Below are 23,937 nucleotides of genomic sequence, written 5' to 3'. Positions count from 1 at the left end.
ACTGTTTCAACTGGACTCTAAAGGTGACAATTTATATCCATTCATTTTTGGATCGCGTTAACAGATTGTAACGTGACTTAAAAAGTGAGACTTTCTCGGTTGCCTATAGCATAACTATTTGAAGGACTCGGGACGGTAGTGTGTGTTTATGCCTCTCTTCAGCTCCTAACTTTCACCTAAGCTAAGGTTAGCCAGCTAGCTGTAGCGTAGCCACTTAGCTACAGCACGTTGCTTCGTAACGCAACATGATTAAGTAATTTGCGAACGGTAAGCTAGTTAGTGTCATGGAGCCAACAGTCCAAATAAAATAAAGGAAAGTAAGCACACTATTGCTGACTGCAGTTCATTTAACGACCACCAGTGTCATTCATAACAGCGTTCCACGTTGTAGCATACCTTTTACCTTTTACCTAGTCTTCACACATATAAACACAGAATTCAAAACTGCTTTTGGGAATATTTGTAAGACAACTGCTCTCTAATAAATAGAGAACAAACCAAACTGAGATGCTGTAGATCAGTGACTCCCAATAAAAGAAAATATTTAAATTAGGTTGATTGCTTTTTGCTTGTAAACTACTGAATACTTTCCCCTCTGCAGAATTGCTGATGTATCCCTCAGGCTCTATACTTCTAATTCTGGCAGTTGGTATCTTAACTTTAGAGAGAAATTTAAATCTTCAGTGTGTCAGAGCGAGAAAAGATGGACTCTCCACAACAAGAGTCTGGCAGCCATCCACAGCATTGTTTTTCTCTTCAAATCTCAACCCTTCCAAAGAATAACAAGAGGAGGAAGAAGAGGAGGAAGAAGCCATGTTGGTCCAAGAGGTCTTTCACAGTAACAAACATTGATTTGTTTTCTACCCACTAGGCCCACTGCCTCATGCAGATCTGTCATTGTAAAATGCCACAGTCAGGCATCACATCAAATGACTGTGATATAGCAGTATGTTGCTGTAGTAGTACTGCACCGAACTGTGATTTTACAGTAAAATACCCATCAGATTATTATAGCAGTATGCAGTTGTAGAATTACAGTATATTTATAGCTATAGCTATAGTTAGCCTTGCAGACTCAAATTTCCTGTGTGATATTTGATTTCACAATACAATTCAGTATTGTGAAATCACAGTTTAAGCATGTGACGTAATAATAGTGGGACTATTTCCCGTCTCTGAGACTTATTTATAGACATATTGACTGAATATCTGTGAGTGTTTAAACCTGTTGGTTTGTCTGCTTTAGCCTTATTTTTTCCCTTATTATATCTTCTGGCCCCTGTGCCTCTGTATCTTTGTATCTTTATCTATATCTTTATCAACCGGTCTGTCTCTGTCATTCTCTAAACTTGAACTCTCAACACAACTCGGGGCAGCCGTTTGGCCCAGAGGCAGCGGCACCGGCCTCAGAAACAAAACTTTCTCCTTCGATCTAATATTGAGGGAGTAATGTACCGCAGCCGAGACTCAAGCGTCTGCTGGGCGAAGGATAATAAATCTGCTGAGCCAGGATGCCCTTGAGCAAGGCACTAAATATTTTACTTTTTTATTTTTGTTTGATTGATCTTTTAAACTGAGACAAATGAATCCACTGAGCCTGCGGGACACGTCGTGCACACTAAGAGGAGATCTTGACAGATGGAGTTTCACTTGTGTTTGTGTATTTCTTCATTAAAACGTGCTACTTTATGGGGAAGAAAGATATTACATCTTTCTTTTTCTCTACGATCTTGTTAGGATTACTAAATATAAATCTAGGGAGTATGAGCCTAAAGTTTATCCCCCAAAATATAACAAAATACCCACATATTTTCTTTTTCTGTGTGAACGGGAGTGAATAAAGCTTCCTTTAAATGAGACACTCCTCCAATTAAATAAGGGAAGATGAAGAACTTCCAGTTTTTTATCCCTCAGCTCAGACTCACCTGCGCTTGCGCAGCTTCTTGTTCTCCGTCTTGAGCACGTGGAGCTTCTTGGCGAAGCAGACAACGATCATGAAGAGCAGCAGGACCACCAGAGCCGAGGCGCCCACGGCCAGACACATCACCTGGAACTCGGTCACCACCGACTCGCAGCGCGCACCCTTGTGCCAGATGTAATCCTGGACGTTACATCTGACAGAGAGACGGAAAGAGAGAAGAAGAAGAAGAGGAGAAGATGGGAAAATGGTAGATGACAGAGGGAACGTTTTGAGAGGAATCAGAGAGGATGGAAAGATGAGAGGTGGGAAATAAAAAAGAACAAAAGAGGAAATGGTTAGTTGGATAAAACCACATCTTAGTGATCCCACAAAATGCTCGGACTCAGTGAATTGTGTGTCAGTTTCCACGTTCGTTGCTTGGCAACATCCATATATTTGTCTTTTAAGTATCATTTAACAGGCATGTTGGCTTCGAGCACCCCTCCGCATGTTTGTGAACATTCAGGATTTCCTCTCTGCTCCTGATTATATCGAAGTTGCTTTGGTGTGCAGTCGGCAAAAATAGCTCTAAAAACTGCACAACATGTTACATAAGTGCTATTGTGAAGTAATCGACCGCAGGCGTGTTAGCAGGATGGAAGAGTCGCTTTCAGGTTTTTGCAGGCTGCTTTATTCAAAGGGGACAGTATCATTTTGTGTGTCTGTCTGAGAATAGAAAGTTAAAATGAAAAAGAGCCCGGGGGCCCTTTTTCAGCAATACACACACTCTGTCAAACATCATCATAAAAGACATTTGCACTCATAAGATCTTACACAATGCATATGTGCGTCCCATGTGTGGATGTAAATTACGGGCACATATGTGGACACGCACGCACGCACGCACGCACGCACGCACGCACGCACGCACGCACGCACGCACGCACGCAAGCACGCACGCACGCACGCACGTACGCACGCACGCACAGGTCGCCATCTGAGTCCCGGGCTCCCCCTTTCGAAGCCGTTTGGCAGAGTACGGTGTCCGCCCGGGGACAGAAAGGCAGATGGCTTTGCCTGCAGACCGTTTGGCGTGCAAAACGGCAAATCTATTTCAGCTTAAAGCTGTTTCACTGTCACATGAGTGGAAGATCGTGTCTCCATTAGAAATACTAGATTCATGTTGAGTAATTTAACACCCCCGGAAAATCTTCGTCTTTGCTGAGATCCGGTGTTACATTTTTTCTTAACACACACATATATAAACAAAGGTTCAAGTTAAAAAAACAAACTCAATTAGAGTTATTAGGGAAAAACGTTCCATAATTTTCCAATAGGGTTTAATCTAAATCATTTTATTTCCAGTCAACTCTTTGGTGACAGAAGCTGTATAATTACATTTATGTAATTTCTCATTCTCCAATGTTTTAAAAGATTGTTCTGCTATATATTTATACTTATTATAGGATCTTTACCACATGTCAATATTATATACTTTCATTTTGTCAAAGAGGATTTTTGTGTGTGTTGTTTGGTAAAGAAAGTCTTGTGCTATTTTCCCCTTTTGGTTGCTTTTGACCACGGGGCTGTTAAAGTGGATGAACACCAACAGAGTAAAAATATCCAGAACTGCCAGAGGGAGGTTTTCAAGCATGAAGGAAACGCTGTTCGTTTTCTTATTCATGTATTTTTCATATACATCAGAGCACCCAGGGGTCATGAAACCAAAATGACCACAGCCGCTCTGAAGAGAACAGCTTTAATTAACGAATGCAAAGCAATTAACTGTCCTCCTCCCCTCTCTTTGTCCCACACGGACATCGCACCAACACACACACACACACACACACACACACGACGAGGGAGCGTAAAGTGAACGGAGGTGTCGGGCCGCTCCGGCTACGCTCCCTACATGCTAAACAGCCTCCTTTTCACCGACCCGGTTCCTATCTCCTTCCTGAATACTTGACGCTTTTTCATTCTGCCAGCTGAAGGGAAATCGCTGGCAACGAGCTGGGAGACATTTTGAGAGTGGGCATATGTGAGAAAAAGAGAGAGAGAGAGAGAGAGAGAGAGAGAGAAAGAGAGAGAGAGAGAGAGAGAGAGAGAGAGAGAGAGAGAGAGAGAAAGGGTTGATGCCCGATATCACATTTTCAAGGAGACTTCAATGCATTCAACCTGGGAGCAACTCTGCGCCCGCACAAAGAAGAAGAAGAGGTTTATGTAAGGCATAGATGGGGGGTGGGGGGGAGAGATGCAAATAGAGAGCGGGAGAGAGAAGCAAAAGGGATGCATGAATAAAATAAATAAAAAAGGCCGAGCGAGCGAGGATGTGCTGGTCGTCATGGCAACCCAGCTGAGCGGCAAAAAAAAAACCCAGAGCAGATGCGGCGCCGACATGTCATTCCATCACAAGTCCTCGCTCAGCCGTCCACGGGGACACAGTCGGGCTTTTTTCGTGGCTATAGCTGCCATTTCTTTTTTTTCTTCCCCTCCGTTTCACTCCCTCTGCCTCCCTTTCCTCCCTCCCTCCTTCTTCTCTCTCTCGCGCCTCGTCGTCTTGAAAATCTCTTTTCTTGTTCACTGGCTCTTTTACCTCCCCATCTTTCCTCCCTCCTGCACTTTTTTTGCCGAGCGCCTCCAGCTGAATCATGTCTCTGCTTTCAGTTAGTGCAACTGATTTTCTCTGTAGGAAAACAGTAGTCAGAGGAGAATGTTCTGGTTTGGCTTTAGTTAGAAATAAATGAGAAGAAAACTAAAATTAACTGAACTGTACTAACAAGCGTTGCCTGGGCATCCGAAGCCTGATATATTTTATTCCTCTCAAAGCCATAGAGCTCCACTCGTCCAGAAACTATGCAGCCATGCGAGTGGCTTTGTGCGGAGACATACTGTGAAAACCACGGCCGACAAAGAGGGGGGAACAATTGCCGCCACAATAGGCAACCAAGAGCTAAAATGCAAACAAAAGGTAGTTGATAAAACTGCAGATTTTAGCATTTCAAAGGATTATTTAAGCGTCCTGTGTCTACCAGCAGTTGATGACTAAAAATCCCACAGTTTTCCCATTTTTCATGCTGATGCCTCACTTTTGTTTTCTTAAAGACTCCGTTTTTTGGTACTTATTTGTATTTTTCAGTTGTTTTCTAGCTGACAAAATGACAATGAGACACCTTCACGCAGTACAAAGTCAATGGACAATGATGAATTGTTTTTCCTCCAGTGTGGGCTGGACCTGATTGCGCTCTACAGTCTCTACACTGAGCGAAATACTAGCGTCAGCATGCTCAAAATGATATTGCTAATATGCTGATGTGATGTTTACTATCTCAACCATGTAAATTTAGCTTGTTAGCATGCTGTCATTTGATGAATAAAGTTTATATGAGGCTGACAGGGATGTGGTCATGGTGACCTGTTGGTGGCGCTAGATCTCAAGTCAAGGGATCACCAAAGACTAAAGGATTCATCCTCCGTGCACCATGAATGTCGGTACAATATTTCATCACAATCCATCCAATAGTGGTTGAGATATTTCAGTCTGGACCAAAGAGGTGCACCGACCAACATCAATGGAGCTTTGCCTCTAGCAGAGCTACAAGCTATTCGGTGAGCCACACCGTTGCACTGGGTGACATGTTCCTTCATTACTGTCACAACACACACACAGTTTATATTGAGTCGATCCAACATACACCATCCTGCTGCAGTAAATACTCACTCGAGCACATTTAGCTGCCACTTGGCATTGTTTTTCCTCCAGATTATTGCTCACAAAAAAAGATTTCTTTCAACCGATGTGTTTGTTTTCAACATTCTTCCCGTTATACATTTTATGAGCAGATTTGTAAACTGAAAAGTCAAAGTTCCTGCAGATAGCTTTGCTGTTAGGACACCAAATGTTTATTAATCTGCAGCTAAAAATAGTCAAGAGTTACGTTTGGTAAAAACAGTGCCGACGCATTTTTGGTTCTGGTCTTTTTGTCGGAGACTAAGAAAAACCCAGAATAACACCGGCCTTATCTATTAAGATTTGGAACAAAGTTAGAGAAGCTGACACGAGAGGAAACAGCTCTTGGCTGAATTTTTGAAGACAATATTTAGGATTGGATTTCCTTCTCTGGAAAAGTCTCACGTCCAGAGCAGCTGCACAAATCAAATTGGAAAAAGCTCCTCTTTGGGGACGAAATAACTTCGACTGTCAAACCTCTTTTTCAACGTTTAAATCACAGATCCCTCTCTGGCTGAGAGTGTCGCCCAGCCTCCCTCCTTCCCACTCTTCCCTCTATAAAACCTCCCTCGTGCCCAACCGGCCTTCACATTGTGTCCCACCGCAGAGGGTTCTTTCTCCTCCCCAACCCATCATTATCTCCATCGGCGCGGCTCACCGCAGCCGCACTTATAGCATTGTTGCAGCCCGGCAGGAATACATCAGAATTAGCATCAGGGCGGCCCGAGCCACACGACAAAGAGCTAATAAATCCTCTAATATTTACCTGATTAGGCTGGCCCGCTGGGGTAAGAAAGGGGGAGGCAGACAGACAGAGAGAGGAAGAGGGAGTCTTTAATTTTACTTACAGAGGGTGACAATGGTGCAGGTGGGGTTGTGGCCCTCTAATGAGACCCCCTGCTGGTTTTGATGAAGAGTAATGGAGATGAGGGGGTTGGTGAAAAGGCCAATTTAAGACACACCGGTAAGTCGGTTTAGGGCGATAGGCCACCAGAGAACAGGCAGTGATATGTGTATGTTTGGAAACTGAAAATACTGATATCTGCTTCCACCCAAGGAGTCAATAACGCGGGTTAAAGTGAGATTACATAACATTTTCTCAATCGAATACATTCAGAGGTTTTGTCACCACAGCCTTAGTGCGCAGCAGACAGCAGATTTTCAGCAAAAAAAAGCTTTAAATCTCATGTACACTATCAGCTCAGCACCAAACAGCAGACAGACAGTTAACTGGTGGCAGGCTGATCTCAAACAGCGTTCGTAGCCATACCTGCAGAAAGACCGTATGTATGTAACGAGCACAAAATGATGCTAGATGTTGCTGGACTTTCGTAGGAAAACGCGCTAAAGCTAAAGAGGCAGATATTTCCCCCAGGAGGTGGTGGAGACCAAAAGCAGAGCTAAAAGGAGAGTGACTTTAACAGCTGTTGTGTAAATAAGCAACTGCTTACTAACAAGTTCACCATATACACTTAAAAAGGTGAATACATCAACGTTATGTTAATTGGTCATTTACGTATCTTATCTATTGCCAAGACAATACTGTCAGCTGCAAGGATGACCGGCTTTATTTTGGTAAACTGATCACATGTTCAAGATCTAAACAGTTACTGTCTCAACTGAAAACATATCAAACTTCATTTGGTGCTATGATAATATCAGATGCAGGATGAAAACAGCATGGAACACATTTTCATCAGGTTTTAGATATATTTCTTTTGACAAAAGTACCGTGTGGACGAAGACCCAGCAGAGGAGATAAATGCATTTCAACGAGGTCTTTGGAAGGTTAGCGGGAGAACGAGCAAACTTAGAAGAGCTGCATGTGGACTGACAGGAGAGGGCACGGCAGGGTGTTTACTGAATATCTTTTGCATAAATCCCGCATTTGCATTAAACATTTCTTCCTTGAAGCAGTGCATATTTTCTCATGCAATAACTGCAGAGAGTGGAAGGAAACAGTGAGTCAAATGTGCAGCACGCAGAGAGAGATAAAAGGCCAGCAGAGGACAGGAGAAGGAACAACTGGCAGCCTCTGAGAACTACGTTTCTGTCACGAGTTTGGACAATAAAACATCTGCTACTGATCCTGGCGCTGAAACAAAACCTCATGGAGTTCCTCTGATAAATAAAAGCAAACGTTCTGGTTACGCTGAGGGCTTTGGGAGGGGAAGGACAACCACTGGTCAGGCTGAGGCCAGGATTAAAAACTGGAAGAAGTTTAATACCTTAACAAAGTGGACGAAACATTTACTTTTCCCTCAATCGTTTTAGTTCATTGGGCTTCTGAAACTATGAAAATTAAACAATATAAGAAGGGAACACTTTGGTTGAACAACAATAACCATATGCAGCCAAATACCTTAGAGTAGTGAGGAGGCTTTGCTTTACTTTAAAGGGTCTAAGCGAAAGAAAATGTCTTACCAAGAAGTTCGTGCAGAGCATTGGATTGGTTTCAGACCAACATTGGTTTTAGGCTTCTAAAATCCTATTTTATGGTAATGAGAACATAAACTTTACTCTTGAACTTGAACTAAACTTTGAGTGACTTTACAATCAAAACACATTACTAAAAAGGCTTTTATTATAAGTGTAGTCAGCAAATTAAAGGTATTTAAATTGTATTTTCTTATTATATTTTACTAGTGCACTGTGTATTTTGTCATGCGGACAAATTATGTATATCATTCATTTGTTACATTTTGTTTTACTAAGAAAAGCAATGCTACCTACAGTGAGCCATACAGCTTATTCATTTAACACTGGTACCTGAGCGGTACTTGGTGTCGGCTGATACCCAAAGCCCAGGCATTGGTGTCGGTATCGGGACTGAAACAGTCGGGTCACAACATTCTTAGGGTCCATTTAATCAGACAGAAATGCCAAATCCCTCAATTTGAAAACTGAAAAGGGATTTAAAAACATGACGATCTCCAGTTGGCACGAGAAGAATCGGACCAATTCAAACACACTGCATTACATTTTGTCTTGTGAAGTAGTTATTTTTCCAGGATTTAAACCGAGGGAAGACAAGAAGAGAACTGCACCAAACATTTCTAAACAAATGATCCTCTATTTCAATAAGAGCTGTCTTGTATGAGCGTGACACTGTGGTGTATACGGTCCAATAAAAGCCTCCATTACACCATCCAAAGTAATTATTCTCATATCTCTGGTGAGCTAAATATTACCACCTAATTCAGTACATTTCTGTTTGCTTGTCACATTTAATCTTCTGCAGAGCTCTCGGTCTCTGCTGTCAGACTGTGCTAAGTGCTAACCTTCGTGCTATCATAGACAAAGAGAGGCTGGTTTCAACACTGCAAATGACTGCACCCAGCGTGGATCTCTGGGTACAACTGTGACCAAGCGCCTATTAAAATAAACCCCTGCATCCCCGGAGAGCACTCACGAAAACCATAAACTGCAAACTCCAATTACCACTGATGCAGAAGTGGCCCCGACCTTCACGGTCACCCCAACCGTCAGCCAGGAATACAGGATACAAGCTGAAAAAGATGCTCACGTTGCCCTCAGGAAGACTGACGCACGCAGGGATGATGCACTACATTATGAAAAATAAACGTCTAAACAGATCTGGTGATGAGATTGAAGTTTGGTGGACAAATCTAATATTTTCGGGGTCAATCACAGCAGAATGTTTACAGTAAACTTTACACCTGAAATCTATTGATTCTAATGGAATCACATAGACTTCAACGTTTGTGTCTGGTAACGATCAACCGCATTTCTTGGCAAGACCAATATAGAAATCATGAGCTCTGTGAAGGAAAGGCTCTGGTTTGTGCTGCGGTTCTTCTCCTAAAGATCTACAATAACATCCATATAAACAATACTGTGATGAATACATGTACAAATCCAAATGGCAGGTAATTATGATGTAATTGTCAATTGTTGTCTAGTAAAGGCTGAAACTTTAAGCTCAGGACAATAGACCAGAACTCTACAAAATAAGAGCGTTAACACATTTAGAGTGACTCAGACAAAGAGTGAGACAGAGAGAGCTGATACTCTCTGAGCTGGTTCAATAAAGATTAGCCCCGCCCACATAAAGATCAATAAAAAAAGTGACGAATCTCTCTTTGTTTACGCGTGTGTGTGTGCATAAGTGTGTGTGTGTGTGTGTGCGTGTGTGTGTGTGTGTGTGTAGTGAACCAGAGTTACTCTTGAGCAAGATGACCACTGCCAAAAACAAATGTGTGCGAGTGTATGTGCGTGTCAACAATTGAATACGTCAGACAGGACTACCTTTGGCAAAAACAGGCAGTGTGTGTGTGTGTGTGTGTGTGTGTGTGTGTGTGTGTCTCTTTTGTCTCGAACCTCCTCTACAGTCGTAAATCTGTGTGTTTGACCTCGGGCCCGATTCCATGACCTCCAGCTCTTTGAACTGGAAGTGATCCCTAATACACACATAATGCTGCGTGTGTGTGTGTGTGTGTGTATGTATATATATGTAAGTATGTGTCATGAGTGTGTTTCCATGATCAAATCTAAAATGGATACAAACTGCAGTTGGTGCTCAAAGCTTCCCTTAATTACATCAAGCTGCAGGACACACACACACACACACACACACACGCACACACCAGTAAACTGGACCTGGCTCTCCCGGGCCGTTTCCATACTGGCAAGCGTCTTAAGGTTCTGACTCATTCTCTCACTCAGTTTCTCCCCCACCTCTAACTCTCTTCTGTTTCTCTTTTATTTCCTGTTGAAAGCTTCTTGCTCTCTTTTTACTTCCCTCCTCTTTCTTTATCTGTCAACATCGGACTTATTCTGCCACAAACACCCTTGTCTTTGGTCCTCTCCTTTCAAACACCCTTGTTCCCCCCCCCCCCCCTGTTTTTCTCAGAATATGGTCCTCGGTCCTGCAGCTCCAGAGGAGGAAGCGATTTACGACGTCAACGCTGTCAGACCCCATTAGTCAGAGGGACAGGGGAGTCAGACCCGGAGATGCCGCAGATAGCTTCAGAAAAAATGCATCAGTGTGATCGCAAGGACTGACTGAAGTACAAAATAAAATACCACAAAATAAAAGCAGTCACAACGGTGTTCTTTGTCTCTGGAAGTCAAAATGATAGACATCGGTGAGACTTTATAATAAACAACAACAATAAACGTTGATCTTATTAGTATTGAAATGATAATTAATCATGTTTACTTATTATTAGTAATGCTTTAATTGATGTTGTCTTATCATTACTCTGTGTAATATGAAATAATTGGTTAATAAACTATATATTGCATCATGGCTGATAAGAGATGATAACGATTACATTCTGATTCAGTCTCATTACCTAAAAGTAATGCACGGTAATTTGTATATATCCCACAAAATCAACTAGAACGAACAACGAAGTACAAATAGCAACAAACTCTGCGTGAGGGTGGATAAAATACCAGACTTTCGTCCAGGAGATGCATCGTTCGTGTAACCGGAAGTCACAACGTTGATTTATTTCTCTTGTAACTTCTCTGCCACAATCTAAACTAAACCTAAATAAGTCGTTTTGTTGCCTAAACCTGAGCAAGCGGTTTCCTGTGAAGACGGAAGTTTGTTTTGAAAAGACTCAATGCATGCAAGTGCATCAGCAGTTTATTGTTGCACACTTTATAACATTTCATATACTTTATTTAGTATTTATTAATTATTAACCATGGACAAAGTATTGACTATCTATCTGTACATTGTTTTAGATGCTTTACAAAGTATCTATTAAACATTTAACAAAGTATTATAATCATCAGGTGCAACTTTATAAAAGCCATCCAGATGTTTATCGACAATTTACAAACCAAATATTGACCACTAACAAAGTGTCACACACATCTGGTCCATCTATAGATGTTTTACAAACGATTTCTTAAAGATTTACTAATCATTAACAAATACTTAGTCTAGTATATAAAACGTTATAATGTGTGCAAGAATAAACATTATTAATTATTATTTCATTGTAGTTGACTTATGAGTTTATTAATGATGCTTATTATAAAGCGTTAACTCGACCTTCACTGAGTCCTTTCACTTCAGCACAAACACACATTTCTTGAACATTTTCAACTCTAACGGATGCATTTAGGTGTCGAGGCAGGGAATCGCTAACACGCAGCCGGGTTACATGGATCCCCCCCCCCCCCCCCCCCCCGGCCCCCGCAGGTGCATATTTCTGCCTGCAAGAAAAGAGAAACGACAGGCTGGTCTGAGGTCAGTAAACAGCGCTCCAAAGGGGTCATGTGTTTTACTGCAGAGGGCCAAAAGGTCCCAACATTCATCCCGCGGTAATTGAATTGGCCTGGTGTATGAAGCTGCTCCAGTTCAGCTGCACGCACACAGATATACAGCGCACACGCACGTGTGAACTCACAGTTTCACACAACACACACACACACACGGGAGCTGTCACATGTGCAATCAGACACACAATCATGCCTAAACACACACACACACACACACACACACACACGAACACACACACACAGAGGAACATATTGGTGCTCATCTGTGCCAACGCCCCATTGACCCATATTGCAGTTTTTGCCCGGCAATAATACGCCTCTCAGTCTCTCTCTCTCTCTCTCTCTCTCTCTCTCTCTCTCTCTCTCTCTCTCCAGCCCTCATGATTCACTCTCAGGAGCTTCATCACTGTTACGATCTGCTGACCGAGGCCCAAAATCTGCCCTAAATATCTGGATCATGTTGTCCGCTTAGCAAGATTGTTTTTATTTTCTCCCAACATTGCTGTGTGAGCATCGCTCCATTTCCCTCTAAGTCAATAAAACACTTGTAATCTGATGTTTGGAAACAGAAAAGGGAAGATTATTTTGCTGCTTCCTGCTCAGTCACTGGTAAATCTAGATATTTATAAAAACATATGATTATTGAAAGATCCCTTTTTCAAGAGGACACACTACAGGTGAATAGGGTAAACATTTTAACCAACAGATATCACCTTATAACTTCCCCAGCTATTTACTGACATTAAGACAATTATTCTTTGTATTACAAGTTTTCCAAAATGTTAGAGTTTGAATGTGCAAATGATCTTATGAAATAATAATTATAAATTATAAATTATCAATAAGTGCTGGTTTGCATGAATTTTCGGAACAGAAATCTGAAGTTTGGATAAAGCCAGGGTCTAAATCATTGTTTCATTTTGATGACATATTAGATTCAATGAAGTGAATTTTGGATATCTCGTCGTGTCAATTCATAAATCAGAAAATACGGTCAACAACCATAAAAAAGCTATTTTCTGCCATGTTTTAGTGATAAAATGTAGTATAAATCAGACTATGAATGATATGTGAACAATTCAGCGGCTCAGACTCTTTGTTTTAGTTTAGACTGAGATATGCGTGTGTGTGTGTGTGTGTGCGCGCGTGTGTGTCGGTGTGTGTGTAGTTGTTGGCGGGGTGATATTTCCTCCATCATCTCCAGTCAGGAGGCCGATCGCCACTGCGCATACATTTACATGTTAATCTGTGCAGCTGTTCGCTAATTGGAAGTCTCTCCTCACTGATTGGTGGGTTCATCCGTTTCATGATTATGGGGGTATGTAGTATGTAAAAATCTTTACCGTTTCGAAATGTGAAACCTGCGTTTATGTGATTGAAACATGCACAAAAAAAATGCGCCTCAGATTTGACATTGTCAGATCTCATCAGTGTAATCTCTGTACTCCAGGTGGGTTTTTTGATAAAATTGCTCTTGAAAACATGCTTTTTTCTGCTGCCACTTTCTCTCAACCATGTTAGTGAATAAATCTTCACGCCACTTGAATAATGGTTTCTTTTTTTTTTCCTTTAGAGCTGATGTTTTCAGCGTTTACCACCATCTCCACCTCATTGTAATGCTGACGAAAGTATCTCAAGGTGATGTTACATCATCTGCATGTCTCCAATTATGACGGGAGTTAGAAACTCCAAGCAGCATCATTGACACGTCACCTACAGCAGTTTGTAAAAGCTTTAACCCACATTGATAACGACAAAATGCTGCTGCATTGTCAATCCATCTATTAGGGCTTCCCTCTTAGTAGATTAGTCCACTTAGCTGTCATTTTGGACTTCGGCGCTGGGGAACTTCCACGAACAGCGACGGCGTCGTTCTCGCAAGAAATGCGCAAAAAAAAAAAAAAAAAAGGGACATGTGAACGACCACTAAGGACACAATTAAGAATTTCTTTAGTTGAGGAAGTCCCAACTATCTCTGGATTCACTCACGAGGGTGACATAAATCCGCATTTCTTTTTCTTTTGTGACTCGGCACCATTGACCATAGCTGGCTGTTTTAACGGTGTTGACTTTTGAAGGAACAAGAGTCCAGGGAGTGACTGCAGACTGCAGCTTCTAAAATGCAGGTTTAATATTGATCCCATCGCATTCTCTTAAATAAACATCATAAACCGCATCAGTTCCGCGATAATACAGCATTATAAATCATGAAAGCTATCGGACGAGGCACCCCCCTCCCCCCCCCATCTGCAGCAGCTCTAATCTGGAACCCGGCGTGCTGCTGTGACGTTGTCTCTTTTTTAAGTCTCATCACAGATCGGGACGTTTTGATCCGCAGATGCGTTGTGATTGTTGACTTTCAGTTGCATCGCAAGAGGACTCGAATTGAGCTGGAACTACTCCGAAATGATTCTCTTAATCCGTTTGACTCCTGACCTCCACCTAGATTCTGCACCGCGGCGACCCCATTGGATCGGGTATTGAGGAATGTCGTCACTGCAGTTTGTGGCTAATGCCTGGAAGTCAGTTCACACAGTAATGAGTGTTGTGCTCCGTTCATGCGTTTGCTCTTACTATAATGTGCGTTTGTGTACAATTTGCATGACAAAAGGAAAACCAAATCGAACGAAGCACAACCGAATCTCAGCATACAGCCTGGCAGAAGAACATTTCCTCATAAAACTCTCTTGTTAAAAAACAGCAATAACACACTGGTTTCTGTGCTGCACTTGAGCTTTTCCACATGTTGCTGAGCAGCGGAGCAGAACACTAGAACAACTCTATAAATCTACAGTTTCACATGACACAACATTTTATTTTGCATAACGGAACCCGTTGTGGATGCTGCAGAATATAATTATCATTGATTATACATGCAAATGAATGACCCTGATGAAGTCTAACGCAGCTGCAAAGCTTTGGTTTTAAAATGTTTTGTTAAGTTTACAAGAATAGCAAAGTTTTTCTTTGGCTTTTTCTTAATTAACCCTTTGAATAGTAGACTTTGCTCATTTTACATTAAATCAATGTACTGCATTTCAGGACTATTTTAAAAACAGCTGTGAGACTGTTGATATGAGAATGTAGAGATGAGAGTGTCAGTTGTATTAGTAGCGTAAAAACCATCCCCTAAAAATATATTTTCAATTAACTGTGTCACTTTTTCATCCATGTTGGTTTAATATGTCTTAGAGTCGCATGGAGTTTTGGTCCTACAGTTCCCATCATGCTTTGGGTGATGCAAACAGTTAGTGTAGCCATGCCATGGAGTTAGTAGGTTAGCTGTGAGCTACAGGTATACATTTTTTAGCCCATCTATCTTTAATTTTACATTTTGGTGAATCTGCCCAATGAAAAGTCACGCTGACTAAGATGCTAGATTGATGCAAGCAACACCATGTATCAAGCACCGTGATACTTGGTGCTCAAACATAGTCAAAGCTGATGGCCGATGTTTTCCTGATGTCAAATTTTTTAAGTTAAGATGTCAGCCATATTATCTAGTGTCTGTTTTTGTTCAGATTCCTTTTGATGCGGATTCAAAAAACTGTTTTTGTTTTGTTCTGTTTGTCATGTTTTTCTTGTGTTGCAAATGGAATACAACTGCTTTTTGTTCCCTGTGTTGCACAATGACAATAAACTATCCTTGAATCATACAATTATTTACCTGGTTTACTTTGATATGGACGACAATGTCTAAATCGGATGATTATGGGGCGAGCTCTGAAGTAATAAGGAGTATTGTTTTTATCATTTAATCAGATTTAGATAGATAAGTGTAACTTGGAGGACTTGCAAAGTTATGTCCTGTGTATTGCTGAGTGGTAGTAACTTTCTTTGTGATTGCACTGTGCAGTATATTCTCAGTGTTTTTGTTGCATCATACCTGCAGAAGACTCCCATGCCCTCCAGCAGGTAACACTGCCCCCCGTTGAAGCAGTAGTTGGGCAGCATGTCGCAGGGCGAGCGGCAACTTCCGTTCATCATCTGGTACCCCACACGGCATCCACCCATCCCGTCCGACCCGTCCACCGGTGAGGCCGCAGGAGGAGCCGCCACAGGGATGTTCGGTGCTGGAGCTCCAGCGCCGGGAAGCGCCGCCCCGGGGATGAAAGAGCCAGACCCTGGGACCCGGGGCTTGGGTCGAGACCCAGCGGAGAGCCGGAGGTCTTCGTCGCTCTCGAAGGCGTCGGTCGTGGTGCTGTAGGTGTACTCGTCAGCGGTGGGGGACACGCCGTCCTCGTAGGGTGTGAGGTAGTCGTAGTTGTCCGGCATCGCCCAGGAGGTCGCGTCGCCGCCCTGCAGCTCATGGGCCAGTGATGAAGGAGAGGGCGGGGCCAGGTCAAGGCCACGCCCACGAGATGAGGGGTCGAAGAAGTCCACATGGAGGACGTCGGGGTTAGTGGGGTTGGTGGGGGCTGAGGGCTGAGCGGTGGAGGTGGTGAAGATGCGGTCCATGTTAAACACGGCTGTGTCCTTGGCGTGGATCCAAGGCGGGTCGGTGTGCGGCAGACGCTCCTCCTCTTCCTCCTCCTCCTCCTCCACGCTCTCCAGGACGTCCTGTCCGCGTGGGTTGCTGGGCAGCAGGTGCTCCATCTCAGCCGAGTCAGGGCTTAGCTGGGGCGGGGCAGCCACGCCCACTTCCTCCAACGCGGGAACCATTGTCTCGCCGAACATGCCGCTGCTCTGCTCTTCCTCCTCGCCGGCGGGGGGGATCCGGTCCGCCCCCGGGGTCACAGTGGCAGGACTGGCCGAGCTGCTCATCATGGTTACCGTGGCGATGACCTCGTTGACCTTGACAGGCCCCTCCTCCTCGCCAAGCAGGGCGGTGTCATTGGCCGCACTGTCCGGCTCAGTGGCATTGGTCCCGACAACGGTTCCTACAAACACAAAACAAAGTGTCTTAGTAAAAATATAGCAGCTGAGAAAGTGTTCTGAGTTTGTTTTAAAGGTTTCGAAGGAAACAGATAATAGTAATTTATTGCACATCTTAAAATATAAATCTATCCCACATCTTAAAATATAAATCTATCTCTATTTGTGAGATCCTGTGTGCAGATGCATGAGAGCCACTATGAACCAAAACACAAAAGATGTTTTTCCTCTCAGTATACAGAAACACAGCGGTGAGAGAATTTCAGCAAATTTAATGAGGTGCAAAATGGTTTCACTTGGAAAAACAGACCGCAGTTTGTATCGATCAGCTCGGGGAAAAACCTCTTGGTCTCAAATGGACTCCGGTTGCCGGAGAGCAGGGCTCATTAGGGAGACAGTTAGAAAGCAGCTGGTTTGATTTAAAGCATCAACATGGTCAAAGACTCACTCTGAGAGATTGCATCAATACAATTGATACAAAAAATACCCATGAAAATGTGTAAAATATCCGTGAAATAAAACAAAAACATGAGTTTTGTGACTTTTACTGAACTTGTGACTTTGAGTGAATGCAGCTTTTTTATGTCCTTAATGGGCACCATAGATGATTAATATAAATTTGGAAATGCGATTCAAAGTCTGACACTTTGTCACTTATGTTATTACTCTTTGTTTTACTTCTATTTGGGGGATAATCCTGTTCACATAATGTGGGGGCTTTGGAGGTGAAAACAGGAAGTGTTATTTTGCCATGCATTCAACTTCAGCCTTAATTCAAGCCTAATATGCCAATAAAAGTATTCCGAATTAGCTATTAGCGGTTCATTTTTGTAACATACCCATGGATGTACGGACAACCATCAGTGGATTATATTGTTACTTATGAAGACTTGGATGATTCTCAGTAAAATATTGGATTTAGAGCGTCTTTTCTCAATGATTAGACATTAGACATCTGAGGTAATGATATTATTGTGTAAGTGTAAGTCACACTGAATCTAAAAACATGTGTATGACAAATAAAACTGCTGCACAGCTTTAGCTGTAAAAAAAAATGTCCCTCTGTGCAGCCAGCAGTAGGAAAAAAAAAACAAAAAACGCTGATCCTGCACAAACCATGACATCAGAAGATGCAGCAACTGTAACTGTGAAAAATTCAACAATCGACGGGTTGGAAATAAATCGGCTGGAGACGGAGCGGTGGAAACAGCAACCATCCTTTTCTGTAAGGCTCGCTGTCAGTTCCCAGAAATAAAGAAATAACATTTATTCACTAATACAAATGTTGGCCTTAAATCTGATCACAGGAGCTAAATAAATGTCATTTCAAATGGAATATTTGCAAATATTTCCTGAGAATAGCTGCAAAATACACAGAGCTGTTGGATGCAGCATCTTTTGGATCTGAAACACAAACATTTACACATAGAATCAGCAACTGATTCAGTTTCCAAAGACTTTCCAACCTCTTCAAAACACCAGTGGTCCACTGCCACACGATGACATCACAAGTCTCCCTGCATTATGTGACAGACAAAGTGGGCTCAAGGAGTCTGGCAGTGAACCCGACTGGGGGAAACAAATTAAAACGAGACGTGATTGGCCGTACACTTATCCTCCGGTCGATTACTTCACCCGAGAGTGCCTCGTTGAGTCATGCAAAGAGTTGCTCTACGGCCGCTCCTCCTTTGGATTAAAGCAATAATACACTAATGTACTTGAATGGCGAGGAGCCGGGATTATGGATTATGGGGTTGGAGAGGGAGGGATTTGGGAGATTTTGGGGGTGCCCTGTAGAGGGGGGGGGTCTTAAGGAGACGCAGACAAGACAGCGTCTCGACGATTGTATGACAGCTTTAAATATGTGAAGATGACGGAGACGAGACTGTTCATCATGAAAGCCATAACTGTTTTTTCTGAGCCTGGTTAACGTTGGAACACTTGGTCTAGACACATGGTCTAGTTTAAAATAAGAACGACTGTTGCGTAACTTAAGCTACCGATGTAACGTCATGTGACTCAGTGGCACAGCGTCACAGAACCTCGTCGGCCAACTCAACTTTTGAATTCATGCGGTACACGAACGCCGGTCCTGTGTTGGTTTGACCCGTCCACCTCGTCCCCCTCCCGCCCTTAGCAGATTTTCTCGCTCCTAATTCATGCGTTCGTTGCTCTGAGCGTCTAATAACGAAGCACACGGGTTGACATTGGAGTTAGTGTAAAGCCTGGTGTGTCTCATACGGACGTTAAAGCGTGCCTCGTGCGTCGGTATAAAGACGGCGAGGGGCACTGCCAGACCAGGCTGTGCATCGCCAACATGAAAGTGGCTCCATATCAGGCCTCTGTTTACAATACTACTGAGTTTCCCAGGATGCATTTAGTACAAAGGTGCATTTATTTGGAGAGAAATCTTATCAACTTATCTTAAATGATAAAATAATAAAATAACACACTTAAATATTGAGTCAGTGGCCTCATCGATGTCGTCTACGCTAAAGAAAAGGGTTCACATTCATACATCGTACCTCAGACAACATACACTCATGTTTTAGGGTTTTAGGGGTTGGGGGTTCAATCCCCCCCCCGTGATCCCCCACGGTGAATAAGTGTGTGTGGTTGTGGTCGTATAAGTAAGGAGCTTTGGTAAACAGCCTCCACCAAATGGCATATGTGAGGATATCTGTGAGGATCTTTGCTGACTGGAGATAAGCTCTGACCCGACCCTCTGGGATTTTAATCTGTCCATCTCTAAATGTCTCCTCAATACTCAGCGAGGCTCCATGTACACAGCCGGTAGTTCATCATGTATTATGACCTCACCTAAGTTTTATGACTTTCATGATGAGATGTCTGATTTGGAAGCAAACAAGGTGCCAACGAGCCAACAAGCTAATAACTTCATCACTTATTAAACCGCAGCAGGATGAACAGGAAACCAGCACTGAGCAACTTTTACACAATCTCTTCTATACGGTTAGTGACGATGGTCCACAGATCACGTACCTTTTAACCCTTTAAGTCAAATCGGTACTTGTAAAGCCCAATGTATCCAATGTCTTAATGGGCTTAGCAGCCCAATAAAAGAAATCTTGAAAAACACAAAATTCCATACCCAAACCACAAAACTGCACGGCCAATTACGTTTCAAGGGAATGTATTTTCTGCTGAATAATGTTTATATTTGAAATATCACAAATATGTGAGATGAAAGTCTGCATAAGTCCGTAAAGAGAGGAGGTCGGGGTGGATGGACGGGTCAAACATGGGACCTTCACCTAGGAGACCGGTATTCAGTGTTAAACCAAAAGTTACGTGCTTATTCGAACCCAAAACATGATCTTTTACTAAACCTAACCCAAGTAGTTTTTATGCCTAAACCTATTAAATGTAATCGAGAATGTAGTTTCGAAACGGCAAAAGAGAGCTACGAGCGTTTAAAACACTATAACGCTGATAATCCACGTATGTAGAGACGGTGATATGAACATGGATTCAATGGATCCGTGGGTTGCAACATGTTATTTTTGCAAATGGATTGCAGCCCTTCATCATCGTCAGTTGTTAATCTTAAAAGAGGAAGACATTTTTAGCCAATTAGTCCTTTTAATGTTGACTGAGCTTTAACTCATTAATTGTTAATAACCATCCATATTTCTGGCATCACAACATTTTCTTAAGTCGAAGAAGAGGACAATTTCCCGAAACCCTTCTGCACGACTGCATAGATCTGCTGAGATTATAAAACTTAAGAAACAATTTCACACATGTTCACCGATTTTTTGAGTTGAATTGAGGCGTTAATTGAATAGAATGAGGGAGTCAGTTCGTCCACAAGGAATTCTTTGAGTTGTATCGTAGCCGGAAAGAACAACGGAGTTAAAAGTCTTCTTCATATTGAGAGTAATACAGGGAGGGCAAATTGACCTCTTTGCTTCTTCTTTGATGGATACATTGTTGACTTTTAATGCCGTTATTAAACAGAAATAAGTGAAGAGGGGAGTAAGAGACGAGGATTTCTGTGATTGCTGGAAACTGGTTGAAAAGAACGAACCCTCCATCTTTGATTCTCACATGATTACCTGATGTTCACCGCAACAAAACGATCCCAGAAGCTCAAGATTAAGCGTCAGCAGAAGCAGCTGTGGCCTGTGCAAAACTCAAACTACTGAAATAAACAGATATAGACCTCGTCTGCACAGATCTTGGCTCAGCTTCTATTTCTCCATTTTAAAGAAATTAGTACTGCGTTTGAGTGCGATAACTCATTGTATATAATGAAATACTTCCGCTGCGGTTTGCATCAACATCTAACGTCAAAGTGCCCTTGAGCAAGCCTTTTTTTTTTCTACCAGTGGCTGCTGCTCCTGCCAGTGAAGAGGATCGTATACTTGAATTGTGCGAATATAAAGCAGCACAGTGCTGATGAAGCCTGCCATGACAAATCGTTCCTGACTTCACACTGATTAATGGATATTCCTTATGAATGTATGCATGTTATGGTTTCATAAAAAAACAAACATCATCATTACGCGTGAGGCTGTCACTTTAGCCACGAGGCGCTTGACAGGTGTAAGGCCTCAGCTTTGTTTTGCTGCGTCTTTGAAGCCGGGGGTCGTTCTGGGGCTAATCCTTCCGGCAGTCCCACAATCCACTGCTGTTTAACACATCAGCTGAGCGGCCCGGGATAATATGCAAAAACCCCACGCTCACACACACACACACACATATAAATAACCGGCTTCACTATAACCACACATAAGCATTTTACACACCGAATGCTTGACGCTCACCAGGAAATCAGGATTTCAGACCTCTCTCTTAAGCAAAACGATCACACTCGCCTTCACTGGCTTTGTCTCTCGCTTGTGTTTTCACATCGACACACACTTGACAGCGACACACTCATTAGGGGACAGTTTGTCCGTGTGAGCGCTGTGTTTGCGTGAATCTCCCGGGGAAACCGGTCAGCTTTCAACACAAATACCTCTTCCTCCTGCTGCAACAAGCCTGATAAGTAGCCTACAAACTGCAGGGACTGGAAGACAGACGGTAATGGCTGCCGCACAACAAGAGAGAATGACAAGTGGTGATGAGGACGCATGGTAACGAGGCAACAGGGAGACGGGACTCGTCGTGACAAGAGAGACAAAACAGAGAAAAAGCCAGAAAGGAAAAACTGATGGAGGATGTGACAAAGTGAAGGATGGAGGAGAGAGAGATGGGTTGTGTCTGAAATCATTCATCACATAGACGACTATATTTTGAGCTCATCTGCAAAAGTGGGAAAAAAAAAATACTTTTGCACACCACTCCGGTCATTCTCTCTTGTGCCGTTAATTATGTCATCGCTGTCGCGCAAATTACAGTGACTCCACATTTCTATGATTATTAATAAAGGAAATAAAAAGCAAGATGTCTTGTAAAACAAACATATATTTTACACACACAGGCAGCTACACACATTCACACATCAGAACTCAGGTGGTCTGCTGGAGGAGACCACAGTGGTGTCAGTCTGCCAGCATCCTCACTGTGCATCTCTGGACGGAGCTCCAATTAAGCCGAGTTGTCTACCTTTCACGGCCTCGTTAGCTTAATTGGATTAACGAGAAGAAACATTCTGACGGACAGCTGGTTTAGGAGCAGCATGGCGGCTCGAGAAAGTAAATTCTGCATCTCAATGGTACACAATAATGTAATAATACTCGTGGTATAATAATACTGCTACTGTAAAATCAGCCCTTGTGTTTTGGAAATTATAGCACACAGAGGTGTTATAAACAAATTCAAGGTCTCGTGTGTTATGAAAGTGAGTCCTCACATGCTTTAATTCATGTTCTGCTCGTCATAACTGACCACAATGTCACAAAAGATTGTTTGTTGCTTTGGCGATCAGCTAAGACTTTATTGAGGCGGTACTATCCGCGCTGGAAAACAAATCGAGAAAAGTTCTGATACCATAAAGTGAGTCGATTGGAGCAGAGCTGAACCGTGCAGTGGAAAGATCAACTTCGTTGCCGCTTCATTTTAAACAAAATAACAATCTGGGACTCAATAAAAGAGTAAAACAGATTGTTTTTAAGGGCATTCAAAGTGCAGGCCGAGCAAAACCAACGAGTCCTGTACCCCGTTAGAACCCCAGACCTGGCAGACTAGACGTCAGCTGGCGGGGTCGGGGTCCGGTCGAGCCCATGAGACAAAACTGATGGAATAAAAGAGTCCTTGTTTGTATTCCTCCCACTGAACATGAGATAATCAAACAGTATTACATAAGATGATTCCTCAAACTGCATATCTGTTTATATTTGTTTGTGTGTGTGTGTGTGTGTGTGTGTGTGTGTGTGTGTGTTGTCTCTCTGCCAGTATCACCCACTGGTAATTGGGGTGGCCTCCAGCTTCTCTAGTAAGGGGGGTGTGGATGGTCATTATGAGAAGAGTTTGGCTTGTCTTCTTGTGAGTGTGTGTGTGTGTGTGTGTGTGTGTGTCAGACTGATTATTTGGGGGTTGTTGGCGCCTCGAGGCCAAGTGCTGTTAGCCTGCGCTGGCGGGCCGCCGACCCTCAGGCCTCGCCTTTTGTTTAACCCAAATCAGTTTGGGGAGGGGGGGGCACAAACACCACCCACGGACTCTGATTGGCTGTAAAGAAGAACCTGATTGTGATGAACCTGAATATGGACTATAATACAGTGTAAGCTCACATTTTTCTAGCTGTGGTGTTCAACTAAAAGTTGAGTGACGCTCATGGCTTCACATCGGTTTAGAAGGTGCAACATTTGACAGTTGGCAAGTATTTAAAGAGGAAGTTGCAACATACTCATTTAGCCAAGAAAAAAAGGCTAATTGGTGCCAGTCTTCAATATCATATCAGTTATAATTAAAGGTGCCAAACTGCAAAGTTGTTGCTCAATTCTTTATTTCTGGATGAGATATATGTTTAAGCCCCTTTGTGGTTTTTAATCTCACTAACTCTCTTTTTTTTTATATATTTAGTGTTGTTTTTGTGCAAATTAATAAACAACAAAACATCTGATTGTGCCAAATAATCAGTGACTTCAGAGGTAAAACTTGTGCAAATAAAAGAATCTTCAAATTTTACCCAAATATTTGCCGTGTAAGAAGTATTTCACACACACACACACACACACACACACACACACACACACACACACAC

General features: G+C 42.6%; 1 protein-coding gene across 14 annotated transcripts in view; it reads right to left on the bottom strand.

Annotated features, from left to right (window-relative positions):
- The window catches only part of cspg5a (chondroitin sulfate proteoglycan 5a), a 47,387-nt gene that overhangs the window by 14,448 nt on the left and 9,002 nt on the right, over positions 1-23,937 (bottom strand). For all 14 annotated transcript variants that reach the window (XM_031867265.1, XM_031867267.1, XM_031867266.1 and 11 more), the window contains exons 2-3: positions 15,778-16,771; positions 1,926-2,114 (exon numbers count right to left, since the gene is read on the bottom strand). In XM_031867265.1, the coding sequence (XP_031723125.1) occupies positions 1,926-2,114; positions 15,778-16,771 (1,183 nt within the window). The remainder of the gene's footprint in view (positions 1-1,925; positions 2,115-15,777; positions 16,772-23,937) is intronic.

The sequence above is a fragment of the Anarrhichthys ocellatus genome, unplaced genomic scaffold (assembly GCF_004355925.1).
Source record: "Anarrhichthys ocellatus isolate YVR2014 unplaced genomic scaffold, GSC_Weel_1.0 scaffold39, whole genome shotgun sequence".
In the NCBI taxonomy this organism is placed as follows: Eukaryota; Metazoa; Chordata; class Actinopteri; order Perciformes; family Anarhichadidae; genus Anarrhichthys; species Anarrhichthys ocellatus.
Note: the sequence above shows the minus strand (reverse complement) of the source record. Positions and strands in the feature narration are given on the sequence as shown.